At 50.4% G+C, this 22,767-nt stretch overlaps 1 protein-coding gene across 3 annotated transcripts; it reads right to left on the reverse strand.

The window, feature by feature from the left end:
- Positions 1–171: 171 nt before the first annotated feature.
- On the reverse strand, positions 172–22,546 carry GRIPAP1 (GRIP1 associated protein 1). 3 transcript variants are annotated; one of them, XM_004000498.6, is made up of 26 exons: positions 22,437–22,543; positions 20,306–20,372; positions 20,103–20,164; positions 18,360–18,386; positions 17,462–17,569; positions 14,488–14,638; positions 13,327–13,511; positions 13,084–13,131; positions 12,361–12,392; positions 12,209–12,256; positions 11,978–12,077; positions 10,371–10,448; positions 10,076–10,168; positions 9,215–9,349; positions 8,315–8,410; positions 7,845–8,057; positions 7,596–7,709; positions 6,494–6,571; positions 6,294–6,389; positions 6,113–6,169; positions 5,928–6,027; positions 4,017–4,147; positions 2,526–2,648; positions 2,303–2,396; positions 1,402–1,556; positions 172–719 (listed from the first exon to the last, which is right to left on the reverse strand). In XM_004000498.6, exons 1-26 carry the CDS (start codon positions 22,476–22,478, stop codon positions 627–629), a joined length of 2,526 nt encoding a protein of 841 aa, XP_004000547.1. In that variant the 5' UTR covers positions 22,479–22,543; the 3' UTR covers positions 172–626. The 3 variants fall into 3 exon arrangements, with proteins under 3 accessions (XP_004000547.1, XP_044906720.1, XP_044906719.1); XM_045050785.1 differs by lacking the exon at positions 1,402–1,556 and having other exon boundaries at positions 22,437–22,546; XM_045050784.1 differs by lacking the exon at positions 13,084–13,131 and having other exon boundaries at positions 22,437–22,544.
- Between the last annotated feature and the right edge of the window lie 221 nt (positions 22,547–22,767).

Here is a 22,767-nt window from a genome sequence, read left to right on the forward strand (position 1 = left end):
GGGCCCACGGTGACTGGAGACAGCTGGGTGAAGGTAGGGGAAGGGGGATAAAATTGTAGCCAGAGACCACCCTCCTCATGCCACCAGAGACCTCCCATCCCATTCCAATGGTGTGACCTCCCCATCACCAGCACATCCCTCCTGGTTGGAAAGAATGAGAGTAGACAGTCAGTGGGTGGGCCCATCTGGCCAGATGGTATTTTGGCTGCAGCCTTTACACACACACACACGTTGCTAGAACGCTGAACATGGACCGTGCCCCACCCAACATCCCCAATCCCAAATGCAGAGTAGCCAGGCTTCCAGACATAAATTAAAAAATAAAATAAAATAAAAAAGAGTTGGTCTCTGGGGAGGGAGAGCTCATGCAGAGATGAAGGCAAAGGCCCCTGGGAGCCAGGGCCAAGAAGGAGGAGAAATCCCTGACCCTCCCCTCAGGATCCCCACTCCCCAGGGGCTTCTGCCCTAAAACAGGGTCATTAACACCAGCCATCAGGCCTCCAACCCCTTTAATGTCCAGTCTCCCAACCTATTTGATTTTGGCGGTCCCATTTTCCCACCGCAGCCCAAGGGAATGGTTTCCTGGTGGGTGGGGAGGGGAAGGAGTAGGTGCAGCTCGCAGGTCTTTAGCTGGCTTCTCGAGGTTCTACGTCTGGGTCAGGGGACCCCACGCACTCCTTGCTGAGCCGCACAATTTCCTGGGAGAGAACTTCGATGTCCTAAGAAACAAACGAGCCATCAGGGACCAGAGGAAGCAGCAGGGGAAGCTCCCTCACCAAGCTTGGGGTGTCATCCATCTCACCTCATTAATCAATGCCCAGCTATGTCTAGCCTGGCACAGGAAGGTATTTTGAGAGGCTCACAGAACCCCAGCAGTGGGCTGGGCTTGGAAAAGATAAGTGTGGGGGGGAGAGAAGGGGGAGCCTCCCAGGGATATGGATATAGGCATGGATCACCAGCTGTGCATGGTGAGGGCTGGAGGATACAACCCTCACCTCACAACCATCTTTTCCACTAAATGGTGAGCTCACTTCTCAGAGGCAGGGGCTGGGTCTGCATAATTTCTGACTCCCCAGAAAAGGGGGAATATCTGGGGGGCAGGATGAGCAAGTAGACGTGTGGGTGGATGCATGGGGGATCCATGGTAGGCAAACAGGTGGGCAACAACAGGTAGGCAGGCAGGTTGCTGGGCAGGTGGGTAAAAGGTAAGACAAGGGGCTACTGATGAGTAGGTAAGAGGAAGAGAGGGGTATGTCAGGAAATGGGTGGAAAGACATGGGGCAGATGATTAGATGGGTAGGGGGCAGATGACCTGGGGGCTGTGTGGTGGGGGGATCAGGTGGGTGTGGAGGGAGGAGGTGGCTAGATGGACAGATGGGTAGGCTGGTAGGCCACACTCGCCTTGTGCAAGTGCATATTCTTGGTGAGCTGCTCTTCCAGCATGTTCTGTAGCTTCTTGTTCATCTCCCGAAGGTTCTCGTCGCCTGGCTTCACTAGGTCTCTCAAAACGCTGCCCAGCCCGCTGCGGTCTGTGTGGCCTGCTGCCACAGACACATCTGCAAGGGGCCAGGCTGAGAACCACCCCTTCGGCAGAGCCGGAGGAGAGATGACAGAGATGGGGCAGAAGAGAGGGAAACAGAGAGTGGGGGCGAAAAGTGGGGGGAGAAGCCACGTGATACAGGGGGCAGAGGCCTTGCCATGTGAAACCTGCCTGTCACTTACTACCTGTGCAGCCCTGAGAAATGGGGCTAATAAACAATTTGTGGAGCTGGAAAAGTGGCTGCACGCAAAGCGCAGAGCACACAGTCAGCTCTCAGCACATATCAGTCCATGTTATTCTGATCGATACGGGGAAAACAGGGATTGGAGAAGGTGTGAAAGAAAGGAGCAAAAGAAATGAAGATGGGAGAGGGGGGCAAAAGAGGAGAGAAAGTGGGAGAGGGGAGAAGAACAGATAAGGAGCCCCAAAGGGGTATACATGCAGAGGATGAAAACGTCCAGAGGAGGCACAGGACAGACAGGTAGCAGGAGCAGTGAGACAAGATGAGGAGGCAGGGCAGATAGAAGGGGTGGGGGGAAGAGAGAAGGACAGAGAGACACACTGGGGAAAGGAGAGACCCTGGCAGAAGGGAAGAGCCGAGGTGAAAGACACACACAGTAACGGGCCTGGCCTGCTCTCCCCTCTGGCAGCTGTGGTCCTTGTCAGTAACTCTGCTGAGTTGCAAGACGAGAGGAAACAGTGGGGCAGGAGGGGGCAGGTCAGAGGCTGGATGGTGGGTGAGGCTAGGGATGGAGCACTGACCGATCCGGCTGTCCATGACGTAGGTCTCAATGATGGCACTCTTCCGGCAAAGGTCCTCTGCCATGGAGGCGCTGCTCACCTCCAGGTGCTTCACCTGCAGGGTGGCCCAGCATGTTCATGCACAGTAAGGGGCCCAGCCAGGCAGCCCCCCACACACACACACACAACGCCCCAGCCTCCTCTCCAAGGGAGTGCCAAGTGGGGACAGGCAGGTAGGCAGCACCTTCTCCTCCAGCATCCATTTCTCCTGCTGTGTCTCTGCCAGGCGCTGAAAGAGCTCGGCCACTTCCTCGTCTGACAGCTCTGCTGGCCGCGGAGGCTGGGCCTGAGGGCTGCTGGATAAGGACTGCAGGGAAGAGGAGGGGAGAGGCCAGCCCTGTCTCAGCGCTGCCACCTGCCCCAGATAGGATCAGGGGCTGGGAGGGAGCCAGGGGGGATGAGGATGGGCTCTGTGACGGGGGCTATAGACAAGTCTCAGCACCTGCGAAGGCTCTGGGTCTCCCTTTGCCTAAAGAGGGACATAGGAGCCACCAAGTCATTTGCTTCCTGAGAAGATGAACAAAGGGCCTATAACAAATGAGATCTCATTTCCAGTTGACAGGAAAACTAGGGGACAGAGAAACAAGAAATATGACACCACTAGGAAGCCAGCAGGAAAACCAAAAAGGTGGGATGCTTTCTGCAGGTTAACTGGGTGGTTTCCTCTGTGGGTTGGTGCCATGAAAAAAAAAAAGGGGGACCACACTAGACTCAAGACACTTAACGGACATAAAGCAGCCAGATGTGACATGAGCCCTGAAACTGAATGCCAGTTTTCGCAAAACCAGCAATCAAGGACATTTTGGGGCCAACCAGAGAGATGTGATTAAGGCCAAAGTACCAGATGAGATGAAAATTTACAAAACTGGGAGGGTAAAGATCAGCTGAACAAAAATGGGTTACTTATGATCTCATTTAGGTTCAAGAAAGACCAAGATTCAAGGGACCTAGGTGGCTCAGTCAGTTAAGCATCTGACTTCAGCTCAGGTCATGATCTCACAGTTTGTGGGTTCGAGCCCCACATCAGGCTCTGTGCTGACAGCTCAGAGCCTGGAACTTACTTCAGATTCTGTGTCTCCCTCTCTCTCTGCCCCTCCCGGGCTCACTTTCTGTCTCTCTCTCAAAAAAAAACAAACATTAAAAAAAAAAAAAAAGAGCAAGATCTAGAAGGGTGTGAACCAAGGCTTTATAGTGGTGATCTCTGGATCTCTGGATGGTGAAGATGTGGTTTCCTTGGATTTAAAAGTCTTTGCTTGTGGGTGCTTTTCAAATCTTTCTATACAGCACACATACTACTTACAGATTGATAACAAATCATTTCCAAAGAAAAGTGGCCACCCCAGGAAGCTGACATTATAGACGACAGTCACAAGTGATAATTGAGTTGGAAAAAAGGACCTCCCATAGAGATGATGCACCTTCTATGAGCTACATATTTTATGACACCAGGAAAGGTGGAATTAGTTCACAGATGAGGGAACAGAGGGTCAGAGAGAATAACTTGCCCATCCCTGATTTGGCAATCTGAATCCAAGTTGGCAAGCATGGACAACAGTTGACAGGAAAATGTGTGTGCTGGGCCCAGAGCAGTAGATGGCTGCAGGGGAGGAGAAAAGGTGGACCCCCAGAATCTGGGTAGGAGAGGCTGGGCTGTCGGCTCTTCCTAGCCCCTTACCCTGGCAGGAACAGTCGAGCTTTCCTTCTCCCGCAAGATCTCCCGGTAGCTGAAGGAGGAGACACTACTGCTGTCTCCAGTCTGGGTCCGGCTTGGTGAGTTCATCTCTGACAGAACCAGCTCCTCGAGGCCTGGGCAGAGAGAGAAGAGAAACCTGAGCCCCAATCCCCCAGGGTCCCAGGGCAGCGACTGGCAGGAAGAGGCAGAAATAGATTTGATGGAGATGGAAGGAGGCGATGTGACACTCGGGCACAGGCAAGGTGGAAGCAGACAGTACGACAGGGAGAGGCAGAAACAGAGAAAGTGGCTGCCTCTCCAGGCAAACACACATGCCAGAAGAGAAACAAAGGTGAAGCAGCTGGGAGAAAGTTGGCAATGTGGACCCGTACGGGCATAAAGGGCCATATGCACTCACTCAGACGTGGGTTATACAGAAAGGAAGACCGACAGTTGGAGAGAGCACAGGGGCACACCCACACGCAGAGGGGAAATCCAAGAGAGACAGTAAGCCACAGCAGATGAGAGGCAAATAGAGACATGGGTCAGAGCAGAGACCAGAGGGGGAAAAAAAAAGAGACGGACATGTAGCCATGAACCTAAATCCGGATTTCATCTAATGGACAAGGACGATGTATGGCAAGCCACTGCAATCTGCTTGTTGATTCATACACTGATCGGTTAGCAAAACAGAAACAAAACTCCTTTATAAAGAGAGGTCACTTCAGGAGACCCAGTGTCTCTGAGAGACACAGATAGGGTGAGCAATACATCCATTTTTGCCATGTCACTTAAAACAGGGCCACCGAGCTCGGGCCTCTACTCTTGCAGCTGCTTCTGGGTATCAGGGAAGGGGGCTGTCATCCCACCCCGAGGGTCTCCAGCAGGAGCCGATGGCTGCAGGGGGACAGAGGAGCAATTTTCTCTGAGCCTGTGATGTGGGAGATGCACCAGAGCTATCATCACTGTGTCTTATCTATTTATTTAAATGTATTTATAGGCCATTTCCTTCTTAAAAAATAAAGTCCAAAGCAACTCAAGGGTTTTTGTTGTATCTTCTGCCCTAAGCGGCAGAAATAACATGGATTTTAGCTGCATGGTGATAATGCTGCACTGCTGTGTGTCTCTCTAGCTCAACCGGGAGCTCCCTGAGGACAGAGTTTCAGGGGGTTTCCTATCAAAGACCCTGGATGTGAGCACGGGGGCTCAGTCCCTATTCATGGAATGAGAGAATGGCTACAAGAAATTTAGAGACACCAGGTGAGGTGTGGGAATATGTATGAGTTGGGGGGATCCAGAGACAGAGACAAAGACAGAGAAGAGAGAGAGAGAGAGAGAAGGAAGATAGAGACAGAGAAGGAAAAAGCAGCAAGGGGAAAAGAGAGCAGAGAGAAAGAAAGCAGGGAGAGAGAGAAAAGGAGAGACAGAGAGATGGCACAAGGCGGCACAGAGAGACCAAAACAGAGGAGAGACACAGAAAGAGGTAATGCAGAGGGGCGCCCGGGGGGGCTCAGTCAAGTTAAGCATTCGACTCTCGGTTTTGGCTCAGGTCGTGATGTCATGGTTTTGTGAGTTCCAGGCCCACATCAGGCTCTGCGCTGATGGTGTGGAGCCTGCTTGGGATTCTCTCCCTCTCCCTCTCCCTCTCCCTCTGCCCCTCCCCAGCTCACGCTGTCTCTGTCTCTCTCAAAATAAATAAACACACATAAAACATTTTTTAAAAAATGAAAAAGAAAGAGGTAATGCAGAGAGCAGGAGAAACAGAGGAGAGCCAGACAGACGCACCAAGTTCAAGAGGGACAGAAAGCGCAGGACAGCCCAGTGGAACGAGGTACAGGAAATACCTCTGGCCTTTGGGCCCCAGCCTGGCCTCCTCCCCTGCACCCCAGCCCCCCCTGCCATTTGGTCCCTCACCAGAGCGGCTCTTGCTGTTGGTAAGGATGTCCTGCAGTCGCTCCTGCAGCTTATCAGCCCGTTTCCGCTCCAGGTGCAGCTGGCGCTTGAGGTCCTTGAGCTGTGGGGAACAGGGGGAAAGGGGAGGGCTGAGGCCCAGTGGACCCAGAGGTGGGGGGCCGTGCTTGGACACCTCCCCATCATACCGCAGCACTGCCCTTCTTCTCCAGGATTCGCTGCCCATCCACTGTGTCCTTCACTTCCTGTGGGATAGAGAAGGTGTGGCTGGTGGCTGCCACAACAGCCATGTGCAGTGCGTTCCCTCCCCGCCCTGTTTCTATGTGCTGAGGCCCAGGCTGTATCTGGACTGGCGGAGGGACAAGTGACCTGTTTCAGGTTGCTGATGGTCTTCAGGTGGCAGTCCCGCTCCTCCTGGGCCTGCTGGAGCTGATCCCGCACACCCTGTAGCTCCTCTTCCTTGCTCTGCAAACCAGAGGGCAGCTCAGGCCTCTACTTGGGCAACTTCTGTCCTCCCTCTAGGGCCTGGCCCTCCCGGGAGAGAAGGATGCCATCATGCAGGGGGGCACCTTCAGCTCATCAGCATGCTGCTCCCGACATCGCTTGAGGGCTTCCTCCTGCTCTTGCTGCTGCTGCTGCAGAGATTCCTATGAGACAAGTGGTGGGTCTGGCCATGGCCTCCCAGAGGACGTCACGCCCAGTGAGGGATGTGATGGCGGCAGGGGCCTGCGGGCATGTAGGAGACACTCCTGCAGGGAACACTGTGTGTCCTTAGGCAGTACACAGAAGTGTCACATCCAGGGCTGTGCTGTTTGCATCACAGACTGACATCTGCATTTTATTCTATTTAACAAAATATAACACAGCACTTACTGCACGCCAGGAATGTTGTAGGGATTTGACATATATTGACTCATTTTATACAATCCTCCCATAATACCTAGATGACAGGTATTATTATTATCCCTTTTTTACGGGTGAAGAGAACAGGCCACAGGTCAGGTAACTTGCCCACAATTAGCAAGGGGCCCAGTCAGGATGGAAACTCATGCAAATGACTACTTCCAGTGTCTGTGCTCTTCACTACTACGTGACACTTCCTCTGAGGTATTATTATGAGTCTTCAAAAAAAATGGCAGTAAAAATCCTTGTTTGAACAAAATCAGTATATTATTACAGGGGCGCCTGGGTGGCTGTCGGTTAAGCATCTGGCTTTGGCTCAGGTCACGGTCTCATGGCTCTTGAGTTCAAGCCCCGCATTGGGTGAGCTCAAGCCCCCGCTTCAAGATTCTCTCTTTTCCTCCCTCTCTGCCCCTCGCTCACTCATGTTCTCTCCCTCTCTCAAAAATAAAAAAAAATAATTTAAAAAATAAAATAAAAATAAAAGAATAAACAGATGTTATAAACACAAACAGTATATTACAATAATTTCCTGACAGAAACAGGTTCAGAAGGAAGAGATGCCTTTTCAAATTTGCATATCTGACATCCTGCCTTACTGATGGCCATCCCCTGACTCCCCTCTGGATGGCTGCCGTGGAGCTGGTGGGGCTGCAGGGATGTCCAAGTCCAGAGTATCTCAGGAAATTCCAGGGCCTGACTGCTCCCAGTCCCCTGGTTTGGCATGGATGTGCCCCAGTAGCCTCTGTGCCTCATCAGGCACCAACTCACCTCGGCCTCCTTCAAGCGCCGTTCAAACCAGCCTTTGGCTCCATCCATGGAGTGTACCTGAGCTTGAAGTTCTTCCACCGTTTGCTGGAGATTCTCCAGCTCCCGTGTTCGGGCCTGGGAGAGGGGAGACCGTCATGGATGGGGCAGGCGGAGGAGCGGACACCTCACCCACACCATCCCTTGGCCCACGGGTGATGCTGTGCTCTCCCACTTTTAGAGACAGAAGGATATCGCCATCCACCCACCCACCTTCTCCTCACGGATCTGCCCACGGAGATCCTCCTCCTGCCGCTTCTTGTCTTCGTGCAGCTCTCGGAGCTCCCGCTCGTAGCGGGCACGCACCCCCAGCACTTCCTTCTCATGCCGCAGTCGGACCGCTCCCAGCTCTTCCTTGTGCTGGGACTTCTCCTGCAGGGTCTCCATTGCCAGCTCATCCAGCATGGCCTTCCGCTTTTCGGCACTCTGGGGGGCAGGAGCATGCCAGTCAATCTCCTCTCTCAACGTCAGACACGGCCTACCACCTTCTCCCCAAGAAACAAGCCCAATTCTGCCTCCTCCCCGTTTCCACAGAACCAGCGAAGTCACTCGTCTATCCTCACGGAACTGGTCACTTTCCATCCTTTCCTGTTGCCATGCTTTTGCCCACATCACCTGCTCCCTCCCTACAGACCAGGGCCAATCCCTCCCCTTGCAGCCTCTGGGCCTCCAGAGCTGCCCACCTTCCGAGCCTCCTGTAGTTCCTGGGTCAATTGCTCCTTCTCCTGCCCGATTTCTTGAAGTTGTTCCAGGAGCCGACTATTGGCACGTAATGACTCCTAATGAGGGGACAAAGGAGATGAGTTTCATAAAGAACCTCCAGGAGGTGATGGTCACCCAGGACGCTTCTGGTAGACCGGTCTCCCCTAACCCTGGTAAAGTTGGTGCTATTCTCTACATTTCTAGATGAGAACCATGGCAGAGACTGGCAGCAGCTCCCCAGTGTTCTATGTGTCCTCCCCTCTGTCCCTAGCAATAGATTTCGTAGTTGGACACATGGTTGTCGAACTGATTTTTCCCTGCCTCCCTCGCAGTTAGGTGTGGCCCTATGATTAATTTCTGTATGAAGAAGTAGTGAGTGTAACTCAGGTTATACTCATAAAGGAAAGGGGCATGCTGGGCCCTTCCCTTTTTCCTCCTTCCTTCCAGACAGAATACAAACATGATGGTAGGGGAGCCTGAGCAAGCATCTTGGCTGCCAAGATAGAAGTCTTATGTTGGAGGTGGCAGAACTGCAATGTGGAAGGAATCTGGGTCACTGGTAATTGCAAAGCCATTGTTCCATCCCTAGACAGCCCACCTGGATTCTTACGTGAGAGAGAACGAAGCTTCTATCTTATTTAATCCACTATGGTTCTGGTTTCTACTATAGACTCAAAATGGCTATCCTGTCTAACTGAAGAGGTTCAGTCTCAGCGAAGGAAGACAACCTGGTCTAGGACACAAGGTGCTAATAAGTCAGGAAACCAGACTGGAACCTGGGTCCTCCTGACTCCATAGTCTTCTCCCTGCACCTCATGTAGGACTCCACGGAGCCAGCACTAGGGAACCGGGAGAAGACAGGTCATAGCCAGAGATATCACCTGCAGCTGTGAGTTGAGGTCATCTTTCTGCCCCATGAGGTCTTCATACTCAGTCTGCCGCTGCCGCAATTCAGCTGCCAGCCCAGTATTCTCTTCTCGGAGCATATTGAGTTCTTGGGTCTTTGCTGTTTGGATCTGAAATAAACGGAGGTGATGGGAATTGGAGGGAAAAGGGCCCCAGGGGCCAGCCATAGGGTGTGAGCTTCCCAGTTCTGGGCAGACAAGGAGAGAGGTGGAAAGAGAGCCAGGAGAGTAAGAGAATTTCAAAGGAAAAAGAGAATTTCAAATGAGATAAAGAGATCAACAGGGGAATGGATGAATGTAGTATGGTCATACAGTGGAATAGTAAACAGAGATAAAAGAACAGACCAATGCTACGTATGGATGAGCCTCACAGGAAAGAAGCCAGGCACAAAAATGGGTGTCTGATTCCACTACATGAAGCTAATGAACAAGTAAAACTAATCTATGTCACTAGAGGTCGGAGGAGTGGTTATTTCTGGGGAAGTACTGATTGGGAAGGGTTAAAAGGGACTTTCCAAGGTGCTGAAAATGCTCTACATCTTGATCTGGGTGGTGGCCCCATGGAGACAGACAGACAGACATGATTCACTGAGTGTACACCACGATTGGTACACTTCTTGTACTTCACTGGAGAGAAACTAGAAAATGCAAGAGAAGCAGGGATGGATGGCCAGAGAGAAGGGTGGAAGCCATCAGAGAGGAGAGGCTGAGAATCAAACAGAAACAGAGGCAGGACAACAGCAGGAGGTCCAGACTGCTCTGCCCTGATGTGGATCAGAAGCAGAAGGAGACAGGAAACTGGGGAGGGATGAGCGAGGGCTCCCGGGTATCCTGTACCTGCTCCAGGGCTGCCAGGCTAGTCCTCAAGGCATTGTTCTCAGCCAAAAGTCCTTCCACTTGTTCCTGTGCGTCTGCACTCTGGATGGACACCTGGCCCCACCCCCACAATAGGTGAGAGTGGGTCCAGAACAGGGGGACAGGACCTACCCACAGCCAAGAAAGAAGACACACGGGTGCGCACCCACGGCTAGGGGAGACAGGACCCCTGGGGCCTTGCCTGCCTGTACGATACCTGCTGAGGCTGCCCTCTACTCATCCCCTTACCTCCCAGAAGCTTCCCATTACCATGTACCTGATCTTGTAGGGCTCGCAGAGCTGCTGCATGCTCCAGGCGCTCCCCTTGCCGTTGATCTCTTAGTTCCGCCAAGCTCTGTAGGGACCAGATCAGGGGAGCCCATTCTAGACCTCAGTCTCCCTTTTGGGGTACATATAACCATACAGGATCCATCTCTGACCCCCCAGCAGAATGTTCCCAGCACTTGAGGTCCTTGGACTACCCAGCCATCAGACTCAGACTCACCCAAATTCTAGGTCATTACCCCCAGGGGCCTCAGACCCCATATGCTAACTCCAAGAATCTCAGAAAACATCTAGGTTTTTAGGGATTTCAAACTCACTCCACTCCCATCCAAAAGAGGTCTCACACTCACCCAGATGCTAGCTTGGAGGACCCAGGATTCTCAGACACACTTAGCCCTCAGGGACTACAGTGTCACTCAGACTCCTGACCCCAATTCCCATGGGTTTCAGGCACACTCAGTCTATGTCGCTAGCTCCCGAGAGTCTTAGGGTCCACCCAAACTCATAGCTCCAAACCTTAGAGGTCTCAAACCCCTACAGTCTCCTAGATTCCAGCTCCTGGTGATATCTGACTGACTACCCCCCCCTCCACCTGCCACTCCTGTCCCCAGTCTCTGGGGATCTTCAGACCTAAGTAACTGAAGACCCAGCTTTACCCAGACTTCTGTCGCCAACCTTAGACCCCCAAACCACCATATCCCTAATCCAAGGGATCTCAGACTCACCTGCTCTAGGGGGAAGCCTGGAGGCTTTAAAGTCCCCTAGCCTCTAACTCTCAGACTTTTGCTCCAGTCTCTGGATGTCTTCAACTAACCAGTTTTTTGTTTTGTTTTATTTTGCTTTGCTTTGCTTTGTTTTTATTCACAGCCTCCAGAGGTCTCAGGACCACTTAGCCTAAGTAATCCAACTTACTAATTGTCTCAGCTCCCCAAACCAGCCCCCATACCCTGAGGGCCTCAAACACACTCAGCCTCCAGGCGCACCTGTCTTAAACCCTTGAAAGTCTTGTATCTAGAGGGTGCCCCTGGGTGGCTCAGTTGGTTAAGTGACTGACTCTTGATTTTGGCTTAGATCATGATCTCACAGTTCATGAGTTTGAGCCCCACATCGGGCTCTGTGTACTGACAATGTGGAGCCTGCTTGGGATGCCCTCTCCCCCCTCTGCCCCTCCCCCCCAAAAATAAATTAACTAATTAAAAAAAAAAAGAAAGTCTTATATCTATGCAGTCCCCAAAAGTCTCAAAATCACCAAACCTCCAGGGAGTTCAGGCTCACTCCAGCTCTCGCTCCCAGCCCCCAGTGACTCTAGACTCCTATCTCTAAACTTGCAGAGTTTGGGATTCATCCAACCTTGTGGCACACAGCTCCCAAGTCCTCAGCCCCCTGAGATCTTTGATTCATGCATACTCAGGCCAATTCCTAGGACTCTCGGGGCTCCCTAATTCCCACTTTCTTAGCTCCAAGGGGGTCCAGTACCCATTCAGTCCCTATATTTCCAACACAAGATTAGCCTCCCCAGCCAGTCTCTATAGACCTCAGGGTTCCCTGGACTCCCAGCCCTGGTCTCTATCCCAGCAATCCTAGAATCCAGCCCCTCACCTGATTGGCAGCCTCAAGTTCCTGCTGCAGCTTCTGAGTGCGAGCCAACTGAGCTTTGAGATCCGCTTCTTTCCGCTGCTGTAATTCCTCAATCTTGTTCCTGGGGGCGATGGGGGGGCATGTTGACCATGGCCCGAGGACCCGTCTCCCACCTCTGCCCTTGTGGTCTTCAGGCAATTCTGCTGGGTACTGTCCCTATTGTCCACCAATACACCCACCCCTGGTAGTTACCGGCTATCATTGAATAGTGTCTCCTTTTCTGTCTGCAGACGGCAAAAACTGGGCACAGAAAGACAGACATAGATGGGTCAGTTCCACAAGTCAGTCCCCTCTCCAGTCCCTCAAAATTCATTTCCCCACCTTGGGAAAAAAAAGAAATTTACCTTTCTTGCTTCTTTTTCAGTTTCTCAGAGAGCTGGGGTGGGGTGAGGGAGGGGGGTGCAGACAAATGATTGCATATTAATAAAGACAAAAAATAAATTTAATATTTATAGACACTTCTTACTAAGTCATTTTTGGGAGCTGGAATTTACTTATGTTATCTCATGGGATCCTTAGAGCAGTCCTGAGAAGTGAGTACTACTGGTTTTACAAATGGGGAAACTGAGTCTCAGAAGAGTTAAGTAATTTGGTTGCCCAGGTGGTCAGGAGCAACAACATGACCTCAACCCAGCTCCCTCAGGCTCCAAAGGCCAGCATTTATGCCCCCAACATATTGCTTGACAGCCACATCATAGAATGGCTAGGGGAGGAGGCCTGGAAGGCAAGATCATGATTGCCTGCCTCATCACTGGGTCTCCAGCTCCTAAGATAAGAGCCAGCAGTCTACACAATGGATGGATGGATGGATGGATGGATGGATGAACAAGCAGAACTGAGAGGACACATAAGAGAAAGATGTGGCCTGCCAGCCACAAGACAGAGGAAGCACATTAGCCTATTCCATATTGAACGCAACTCTGAGACATAAATGTGAGTCTCTCATTTCACAGATGGTGACATTGAGGCTTTGAGGGGGGCACTCCGCTCCTCCTGCCCTGCCAGGGGAAGCATGGCAGGTGGGGAGTGGGGTGGAACAAAGTCCAGGGAAAACTCAGCAGCCCCACCTTAGCAAGTTCCTCCTGCAGTCTGGATGTTTCAGCCTGCTTCGAGCTCTGCAGGGAAGGATGAGGAAGGGAGCTATCTTCAGCAAAGGGGGAGGTGAGGCCTGTGCCTTCCCTTACCCTCCTGCCTTCCTAACCCATTAGCCCACAAGATGGAGATGTCACAGACATTTCCGTGGGACCATAGACTGAGCTAGGGCACCTGCCTGCCTCCTGACACTCCAGCCCCAACAGACCCAGATTCACCTCCAAGCCTTGCAGTTGCTCCCAGAGCAATCTCTTTTCTTCCTTCTCCATTTCCCATTTCAGCTCCACTTCTGCCAATGGCATGGGGGCTGGGACAGTAGGGGCTGGGCCCCCTGGGGGGTCCCCTTGGCCCTCACTGGCAGCTTGGGATCTCCCGGCCTCTTTCCCATAGCGCTCTTGCAGGGCTGGTGGGTAGAACAGAAATATATGATGGATGAGGTGGTCTCCAAAGACCCTTGCCATGCCTCAAATAGATGGGAGAATTGGCCTTGGATCCCTCAGGTAGAAGAGACCCTGCCCAAAATGACCAAAAGCTTACAAAACAAAGGCTCAGCCCCATCCACACCTCTCACAAATATTTTTTTCAAGTTTATTTATTTATCTTGAGAGAGAGAGAATCCCAAGCAGGCTCCGTGCTGTCAGCGCAGAGCCCCACTTGGGGCTCGAACTCACAAACCATGAGATCATGACCTGAGCCGGAACCAAGAGTCAGACACTTAGCTAACTGAGCCACCTGGGCACCTCCCTTCACAAATCTTTTAAGCCCTACCATCCACTGAAATCCTGTCTACAATCAGACCAGCCCAAGCCGGTTTCCCTGAGCCCCACCCCTCCACCCCCCAGGCCCCACCATCCTCTACCCACTACTTACAGCTGAATCCTCCTATAACCTCATCTTCAACCAAATTCTACAAAGTCTCCCTCCGGATCACCAAACTACCACCCACCACGCCACAAGCCCCAAACATCCCCACGTTGGGACCCACACTCTACCAGCCTTTATCCCAGACCCCACTGACAATCTGGGCTCAGAATCTCCCCTAAGCTCCGTCGTTCACTTTCTCCGTTTAGCAAACAGCTCCTTTCTGATGTTCAATCTGCTAACCTAACATTTGCTAGGTACCAGGCACTGAACTAAACTAAGAAAGCTACCACCTCTTAGCTCAGCTCTACTGCAATCTTCCGGGGAGTGTACATCCCTACAAGCTCTCTGTAGATGAGGAAGCTTTGACTTAGAGAGGTGAAATGGCTTGTCCAAAGTTATACACTGGTTCATAGCAGGGCCAAGCCTAATTCTGAAGCCTTTCCCCTGCCCCCAGGGGGAAGACACCCTACTCAGTCCCCAAGGTCTCTGCATCTCCAAGGAGGGCCTCCTTGTACCTGCCACATTTTTCTGCAAGGCTGTGTTCTCGGCCTGCAGCCTCAGCAGCTCACCATCCACAAGACTCCCAGCTTGGGCAGTGCCTGCCCTGGCAGCTCCATCCTTCAGTTGCTGGTTCTCCCGCTCCAGCTGCTCCATCTGGCTGCAGAGCTGAACAGGGGAGGAGGGAGGGAGCAGAAAAGCAGAGAATCAAAACAACATTTGCTGAAATATACATGGTGCTTGGCTGATGTACTTTATAGTTCACTGAATTCTCTAATGTCTCTGTGATGTAGGTGCTGTCATTCCTCATTATCCACCCCCCCCCACTTCACAGATAAGGATGCTGAGCCACAAATGTTAAATGACCTCAAATTCCACATCTGGTAAGTGGCAGAGTCACAGAGGATTGAGGATACCAAGAACACTTTTCTGCTTGCCCAATCCCAACCTCATAGTCATAATCCAAGACCTCAGGCTCCTCTGGAAGTTGCTGGTCCCAGATGTCAACATCACAAATAGCCCTGCTGCCACACCTCTTCTGTGAAGGGTCTGTGTCTGGGAGCCTAGGCACCACAGCTTTCAGGGCATTTCCAAAGCCAGTGCTACCCACAGCCACCTCCCCTCCCCCCGCCTTCCACCATCATCAGCGCTCGGCCTTGGAGCGAGGTACAATGCAAATAAAACTAGGCCAGCCCCTTGCTCGACTCCTGGCCAAAACACAGTTTGCAGAGCATTCCTGATAAGTGACGCTAAAACCCCATTTCCAGATGAGAATACTGAGACCTACAGAGAATTTTTATTTTTTTGCCTGGAATTACTTTCTACCCAGAACACTATTCCTTTCATCCAGTTCTTCACATGACTGGCTCCTTTGCATCCTACAGTGCTCTGTTCAGATGTATTCCTTGAAGTAGTAATCCCCCAACACAGAAATCCCAATACTCTCTGTTACAGCACTCTGTTAATTTCTTTTTTTACCTAGTACTAATCACAATTAAATTTACCTAGTACGCTAATTTCCTAAAGCTCTGCACATTTTTGGATTATAAATTGTGATCAACAATTAAACTTTATTTTGTAACATAGGGTCACAAGCACAGATTCTGAAACCAGACTGCTTGGATGTGAACTTCTACTCTGCTATTTATTAGCTATGTGACTTTGAGACAAATTACTTTACTTCTCTGGGGCTCAGTTTTCCTCATGTGCTTAGTAGGGATACTACTAATATCTCATTGGCCTGTTGTAAGAATAAATGAGTGAATAATGTAAAACACATCAAACAGGACCTGGCACACAGTAAACACTATGTAACTGTCAGCTATCTGTACTATTATTATTTTTTAATATCTTATCTTTCTCCCCACCCCATAAGCAGAATATAAGCTACCTAAGAGTGGGGGCTGTTCTGTGCTGCTCACAACTATGTCCAGAACACAGAGCATGAAGGAAGTGCTCAATAACTATTTGTTGAAGGAAAAATTGAGCTGAAATATCTTGGCAAATAAGTGGTAGAGGTAGGCCTTGAATCCAGGTCTCTCTGTTAGCACTTCCAGTTCCCAGGAGGAGGAGGAGGGGGAGTGTGAAGGAGGTTCTATACCTGGTCCAGTGCCTAGGCCAGGACAGGTGCTGGAAAACACAAGCTGTATTTATGGAGGAATCCCTGTCCCTGCCTCATCCTAAAAGAACCATGATACCATTGAGGCTGGAGGCAGGACGCAGTGAGAAGTGAGGCGATGAGGTCAGCTATTACATGAGCACCAGGGGGTCTGAACAGTCAGGGTCAGGGACCTACTCGGAGTTGTTGCTTAAAGGAGTGATGTGGTAAGGCCTTCAGGTCAGGACAACCTCTAGGGCACAGAGTGGTAGGACAAACTAGAAGTAAGGAGACCAGCAAGAAGGTTGTGGGAATAAAGCAGGTAAGAGGCAGTAAGGGCTGAGGCAGAGCAGGGCCACAGGATGGATTCAAAACTTTTAAATAGTCAAAAAATATTTTAGAGGAAAAATGAATCAGTAATAATAAAAAGATAGTAGCTAACACCTACATAGCTGATACTATGTGCAAAGCTCCGTTATAAGTGGTGTACAGACATTAATCCATTCAATCTTCACAAAATCCCTGCAAAGCAGGTACTGTCATTATCATTTCCAATTTAAACATCTGGGAACCAAGGAACAGGCAGGTCAAGTGACTTGCTCAAGATTACAGTTAGTAAAAGGCAGAGCCAAGAGTTTAATCTAGGCCTTATGGTTCTTAACTTAGACTTGTTAAATCACCTCTCCCGATATTGTAACTGTTTAAAGGTTGTTTTCGTATTTTCTTATTTAAGGTCTTAAGTACTACATTCTCACATGCAGTCCTGGAAATACCATTTTTGCTGTCGTGATAATTTTTTACTCAAAACACACTAAAACTTTAGAGACTTATTGATCATGGATACAGAAGACAGATAAAGAAACAAAAGATAGTATCTCTAACTCCCTAGTAGATTCAGAAACAGACAGGACACTAAAACCAGTGAGGAGATAGAATGATCCAATCCAGCACGAATTATCTAGAAGAACTAAAACTCCAGGCTCATGTCAGATGAAGGGAAGGAAGAGTAAAGGGAAGCAGCTAGAACATCTTTCCATCTCATGCTAAGCATAAGAACTTTACCTAAGACCCTCCAGACCCTCCAATGCCCTGGAGCTTCATAGCATCAGCTGTCAAATATACACAAGGGAACTTGAAGCTCAAAGAAAAGGAGTGCCTTGGTCTGGAACCAGCTGTCCTCAGGGCTCGCAGCCTTCTAATCACAGCACAGTCGGCAGCCCCATTTGTCAAACCACTGCCCCCCAGCACATAGCAAGGATGTTTCAGCACCATGGACAGTGATCCAGGGCCAGCCTCTGTCCAACCACTTTCAGCTGCCCTCAGACTTTAGCCCAGGTGGCCCCTCCCCTCGGATCCCCCCTTGGATCCCCCTTGGCAATCCCAGGCACCAGCACCTTGCTGAACTCCGCCATGAGTGTGCTGTTCTGCAAGCGGAAATCCTCTTCTTGGCTATGCAGCTTTGCCTGCAGCATCTCATTTTCGCTTAGCAACCCTTCGACTTCCTGCAATGGCAGACAAGGGCAGGGTCTCCAACAAGGGCAGAAAGGATGGAGAGGTAGGACAACGAAACAGGGAGAAAATGATGGGGGGGGGGGACATAGGGTACAGAGAATGGGATGGGTGAAATCAGGAGATAAAAGGAAGGAAAGAGACAGACATGGAAGGGTAGAGAGAAGGGAAGATGGACATGGCAGGGGAGAGAGTGGGAAGAAAGAGAGGGGTAGACAGAAATAGGTGAGAGGAGGTAGAGAGAGATGAGGGAAGGGGGATATATAGGGATGGAGAGGGAGAGAAAAAAAGAAAAGGCAGAAAGAAAGATAGGAACAGAGAGATCAAAGGAGGGAGAACAGAACAGAGGCAAGAGAGAGGGGGTCAGGGAAAGAAATGAGTCAAGAAGAGATAGAGGAACAGGGGGAGAGAGAAACAAGGAGTCAGAGGGAGAGATAAAGAAAGGGAGAGAAGAGAAATGACGGCAGACAGGAACAGGCGGGGGAGAGAAAAAGGGAAGGTTGGATGGGGAGAGAAGCAAGAGTCAGAGAGGAACAGGAAAAGAGGCATAGAGAGACTCAGAGAGAAGGGTGGGGAGAAAGGGAGAAGGAAAGACACAGAAAGCAGCACAGAGTGAGACAAACACAGGAAAATAAAGACAGACATAGAAACAGGTGACAGTGAGGTAGTCACAGATGTGAGTGCACACACAGAGAAAGAAAGGCCAGTACTAGGAGATCCCAGCATACAGAAATATCGCCCCTCAGTCTCCCAGACACATTCACCCACCATGGGTCCCCTTACCTGAGCTTTCTTGCTCTTGCTCAGTGCCTAAGGGTGAGGGGGTGGGAAGAGAGATAAGGTGAACAGAGATGGACTCCCTCACTAGGGTATGGAAACATTGTGGCAAGTGTCAAGGGGGTGGGTAATGATGACAGGTTCAAGGGATGGGAGTGTCTTTAACCACAGAACTTGAATGAAATCTGTAGTCCACAGGAATGATGGAGTGAGTGAACGACATCCTGTTTACATGTTTTCTTCTAAGCTCTGGAGACTGTTCATGAGTTTTAGTATTTAACCCTTCATGGGCTGGGTCTCTGGGCTCAGAAATTATGGCTTCATTTCTACATCAGTCCAAACACATCTATGTGGATCCCTCCCATGCACCATGAAAACTGCTGCTCCCTTGTTGGGTAGCTGAGGGCACTGCCAGGTTGGGCAATCAGCACCCTACCAAAGAGAAGCTCACCTTCAGGACTACCAGACTTTCCGCATTCTGTATTCCTTCATCTAACAAATATTTATAGAGCACATAACATTGAATTATGCATGGGGACAGGAAGAAAGAGATAAAGGAGGGCCTTGAATGCCTTGAGGGGCCATAATAGGTTACATGCAATTCATCTTCAGATGATCTGAGAGGTAGGTTTAGTCTCAATTTACCAACAGGGCCAGGACAGGGATGGGAAGTGGGAGCACAAGGCAGGAGTGTGAGTGGAGGATAGAAGGCAGATTCAAGGGGGGAACCTGGATGGCTCAGTCAGTTAAGTGTCTGACTCTTGATTTCAGCTCTGGTCATGATCCCAGGTTCATGGGATCAAGTCCCATATCGGGCTCTGCGCTGAGCATGGAACCTGCTTAATATTCTCTCTCTCTCCCTCTGCCCCTCTACCCTGCTTGTACACTCTTTCTCCCTCTCTCTCTCTCTCAAAAAAAATTTTAAAAATACAATTTAAAAAGGCAGATTCAAAACAGATTCACCCATGGATGTGACTATTTTTTAAAAGATTTTTTTTTAATTTTTTTTTCAACGTTTATTTTATTTTTGGGACAGAGAGAGACAGAGCATGAACGGGGGAGGAGCAGAGAGAGAGGGAGACACAGAATCGGAAACAGGCTCCAGGCTCTGAGCCATCAGCCCAGAGCCCGACGCGGGGCTCAAACTCACGGACTGCGAGATCGTGACCTGGCTGAAGTCGGACGCTTAACCGACTGCGCCACCCAGGCGCCCCAAAAGATTTTTAAAAATGTATTTATTTTGAAAGAGAGAAAGAGAGAGGGAGTGTGAACAGGGGAGGGGCAGAGAGAGAATACCAAGGGCAGAGCCTCACAAACCATGAGATCATGACCTGAGCCAAAATCAAGAGTCCAACGCTTAATCGACTGAGCCACCTAGGCGGCCCAAGAATTTTTTTGTTTTTAAGTAATCTTGACACCCAACGTGGGGCTTGAACTCACAACCCTGAGATTAAGAGTTGCATCCTCCACTGACTGAGCCAGCCAGATGCCCCTGGATGTGACTATTTAGTTAGAAGGTAGTGAATAAGTAATTGAAATTGAAAATGAATTAAGAGTAAACTAAAAATCAATAATTAAGCAGGATTAGATAAAATTAGCAAACTAAAGAGACTTCTGTGAGAGTTTTTTTGAATGACTGATGACAGCATGTAACATTAGGTCTGGTTCCCTGTAGGTGCTCACTGGCTAGGTGAATGAGTCAGAGGGCTATAGGGAAGAATGGGTGGGTGATTGAGTGGAGGGAGGTACCTTCTGAGCTTTGTTGAATTCCTTATCCAGGTAGGCGACCTTCTGTCGAAGACTGGTGAGTTCTAGTGTGGGGAAAGCAGGGAATCTCAGCCTCAGTCAGTGGTAGGAAGCTGAAAGGTCTTCCTGCCAGGCCTCTGAGGTTTTTTCCCTTGGCCTCTTATCTCCAAAAGCCACCCCCATCTAATGAGACCCTCTTGGCTCACCAACACCATTCTTGCGTAGTTCATCTGAAAGCTGGTAGTTATTTGTCCGGAGTTCCAGGAGCTGAGCCTTGGGGGAGGCAGGGAAGGGAAATGACTTGGTCAGGAATGTGTCCCTACTCTCACAGTGAGGGCACCAATCCCCTGAGCCCCACGGATCCTGCTGCTTTCCACATGCCTCTTTAGCCACTCCTTAAGACCTATGTACCCTGCATCCTAAATGAGCCTCCAGCCCCTCAGCCCATGTCCTACCTTCTCTAGCTCTACTTATAACCACAGCCAGCCTCACTCTTCTTTCTATCCTCTTCCAATTCACTCTGCACTCAGGCCATGACAGAGCACTGCTCCAGCAGGTTCTTGCTCATATGCATGTTCCACGGTTCTCCATGCCCATAGGATAAAGTTCTTCCTCCTCATCCTCACTGGCCTCATCAGACACTAAACATTGTTCTTTCTGTCATAGAAGAGTATTGTCTATACTCTTGGCCAGACTTGGAGGCCCCTGAGTATAGGGGACAAGGGCCTGCATTCCTCCTTTTTCAAGGGAAGAAGGCCCAGTATACTCCTGTCCAACTTACACTAAGTTGGGGGCTGCCTGGATCTTCCTTACCCCCAAGACTCTCAAAACACATCCAAACCACTTTCAAGAATTAAGGGAGAGTGAGGTATGGGCCACTCCAAATAGCATACCCTTCCTAACAGCCCTGTAAGGCACTGAGGCCAGTTCTTCCCAGACCTACTGTCCCTTATCCCACCAAGTTCTTTCCCTCCTCCCATGGCACCAGCCTCCACCCCCTGGTGGTCGGCTTAAGGTCAGAGGGCTTGGCCCTGTTCTTCTACCAGACCCAGTGATCTACCTGTCTTGACCCAATTTGTACACCCTTGTAACACATGGAGAAGCCCTATCTATCAGAACCAAATGGTTTTTCCTTCACTTATGGCCCAGTGAAATCAATCTTCCTCACCCAAGGGTCCCCCACATCCCTCAAGAACTCCCCAGTCATGATCCAATGTGATGGTCCTACATCCTTCAGGGTCTTTCCTCCACAAAGCCTTGGGTGGGCCAGTTGAGTGAGTACTCTTACTTGGAATCTCCCCACACAAGTTACAAGTTTTAACTTCCCCTTTCATGGTCCAGTGATCTTACCCTCTCACTCTAAGCCTCCATCACACAGGGACAACTGGTTTCTCTCATTCAAGGATCAAAGGACTACCTATACTCACTTGGAGTTCTTCCTCTCCTCCCACAGAATCCCACTCAGGGCTTCCCCCTTTCAGAGTCTCCTCCCACACAAAATCCAATGGTCTTCCCCGGTAAGGAACTCTCTCAACAAGGGCCTACTCTGCCCTTTCATCCGATCTGAGTCGTCCCAGAAAGAATCAAGTGGTCAGGATACCCAATTAGGGTACCTCCCTAAAGCCCAGTGATTTCCCCTCCATGTGGTCCGAGGTAACACTCTTTAACCTCTTTTGGTCTTCTCTCCAACAGGAGTTAACGGTATTACCCAGTCAGGGTCCTCTTCACCCCAGACCTAATGGGATCACCTGTAATCACCCAATGGTACCACCACCTCTTAGGATCCAGTACCAGCACTCACGCAGGATCTCCACCTCTCAGGAACAATGACAGCATGTGGGTTCTTTCCCCAATTCCTCGGCATAGTGGTATCTCCCACAAACATTTCCACCTTCCACCGGGTAATGGTATTGCCCATTCAAGGGCTCCCCCCACCATGACGCAAATGGCCCAACGTCTGCTTCCTTCCTCTCCAGACAAAATGGTTTCTCCCTCTCAGGATTTCCTTCCCTCAAAACCCAATGTTATCATCACCGACCCATGGTGTCCCCCGCACGGGCCCAAAAGTCTCGTCCCCTCCAGGTCTGAGTAAGGTATCACCCACTCTAGGACTCTCTCCTTCGCCCACAAAGCTAATAGAATCCAACCCCTCAGAGCCCAATAGTATCTCGGAATCCAACAGTCTCACCACTCAGAGCCTCAGTTTCCCTTCTCCAGACCAACCCCTTAGACTCAAGGTCCATCCCAACCAACCCCTTCTCAGAGCCGGTGGCCCGACCTCTCTCTACCCCGCCCCCCGTCGGTTAACGCGGTGGTCTTTTCCCCGGTGAGCAGCACCTGCATCCGCTGAAACTCCTCCTCAGACAGAGCTTGCGCCATGTTCCTCCCCCCACCCCCCCGACAGCCTTCTGCGCAGACGCAGTTCGTCCCTCCTGTCAGTATTCTGGCCGGATCAAACCACCGGCCAGGAATGGAGGGGGAGAAGTCTACCCCGGAAGTTCAGTATTTTAGAGACAGATAGAAGAGAATGAAACTGACAGGTCAAGTGAATTGCAATTTAATGTTTTACCACAAACTAGGTCATCTGATCTGGCTTTTGAGCTCTCACAAAGTACCCATTGTGATGCGACCCTGTGGTATCCCTGTGTCATGGTTGGACTCGTCGCTA

This window comes from Felis catus, chromosome X, assembly GCF_018350175.1.
Source record: "Felis catus isolate Fca126 chromosome X, F.catus_Fca126_mat1.0, whole genome shotgun sequence".
NCBI classification, from domain to species: domain Eukaryota; kingdom Metazoa; phylum Chordata; class Mammalia; order Carnivora; family Felidae; genus Felis; species Felis catus.

What these genes read in the sequence shown, in the direction of transcription:
- GRIPAP1 (XM_004000498.6), bottom strand. Translation starts at nt 22,478, where the DNA reads ATGGCGCAAGCTCTGTCTGAGGAGGAGTTTCAGCGGATGCAG. An exon ending in GGCGCTTGAAGGAGGCCGAG is followed by an intron (nt 6,572 to 7,595) that starts GTGAGTTGGTGC and finishes CTTGTCTCATAG; the next exon opens with GAATCTCTGCAGCAGCAGCA. An exon ending in GCTCGACTGTTCCTGCCAGG is followed by an intron (nt 2,649 to 4,016) that starts GTAAGGGGCTAG and finishes TCTTCCCTGCAG; the next exon opens with TCCTTATCCAGCAGCCCTCA.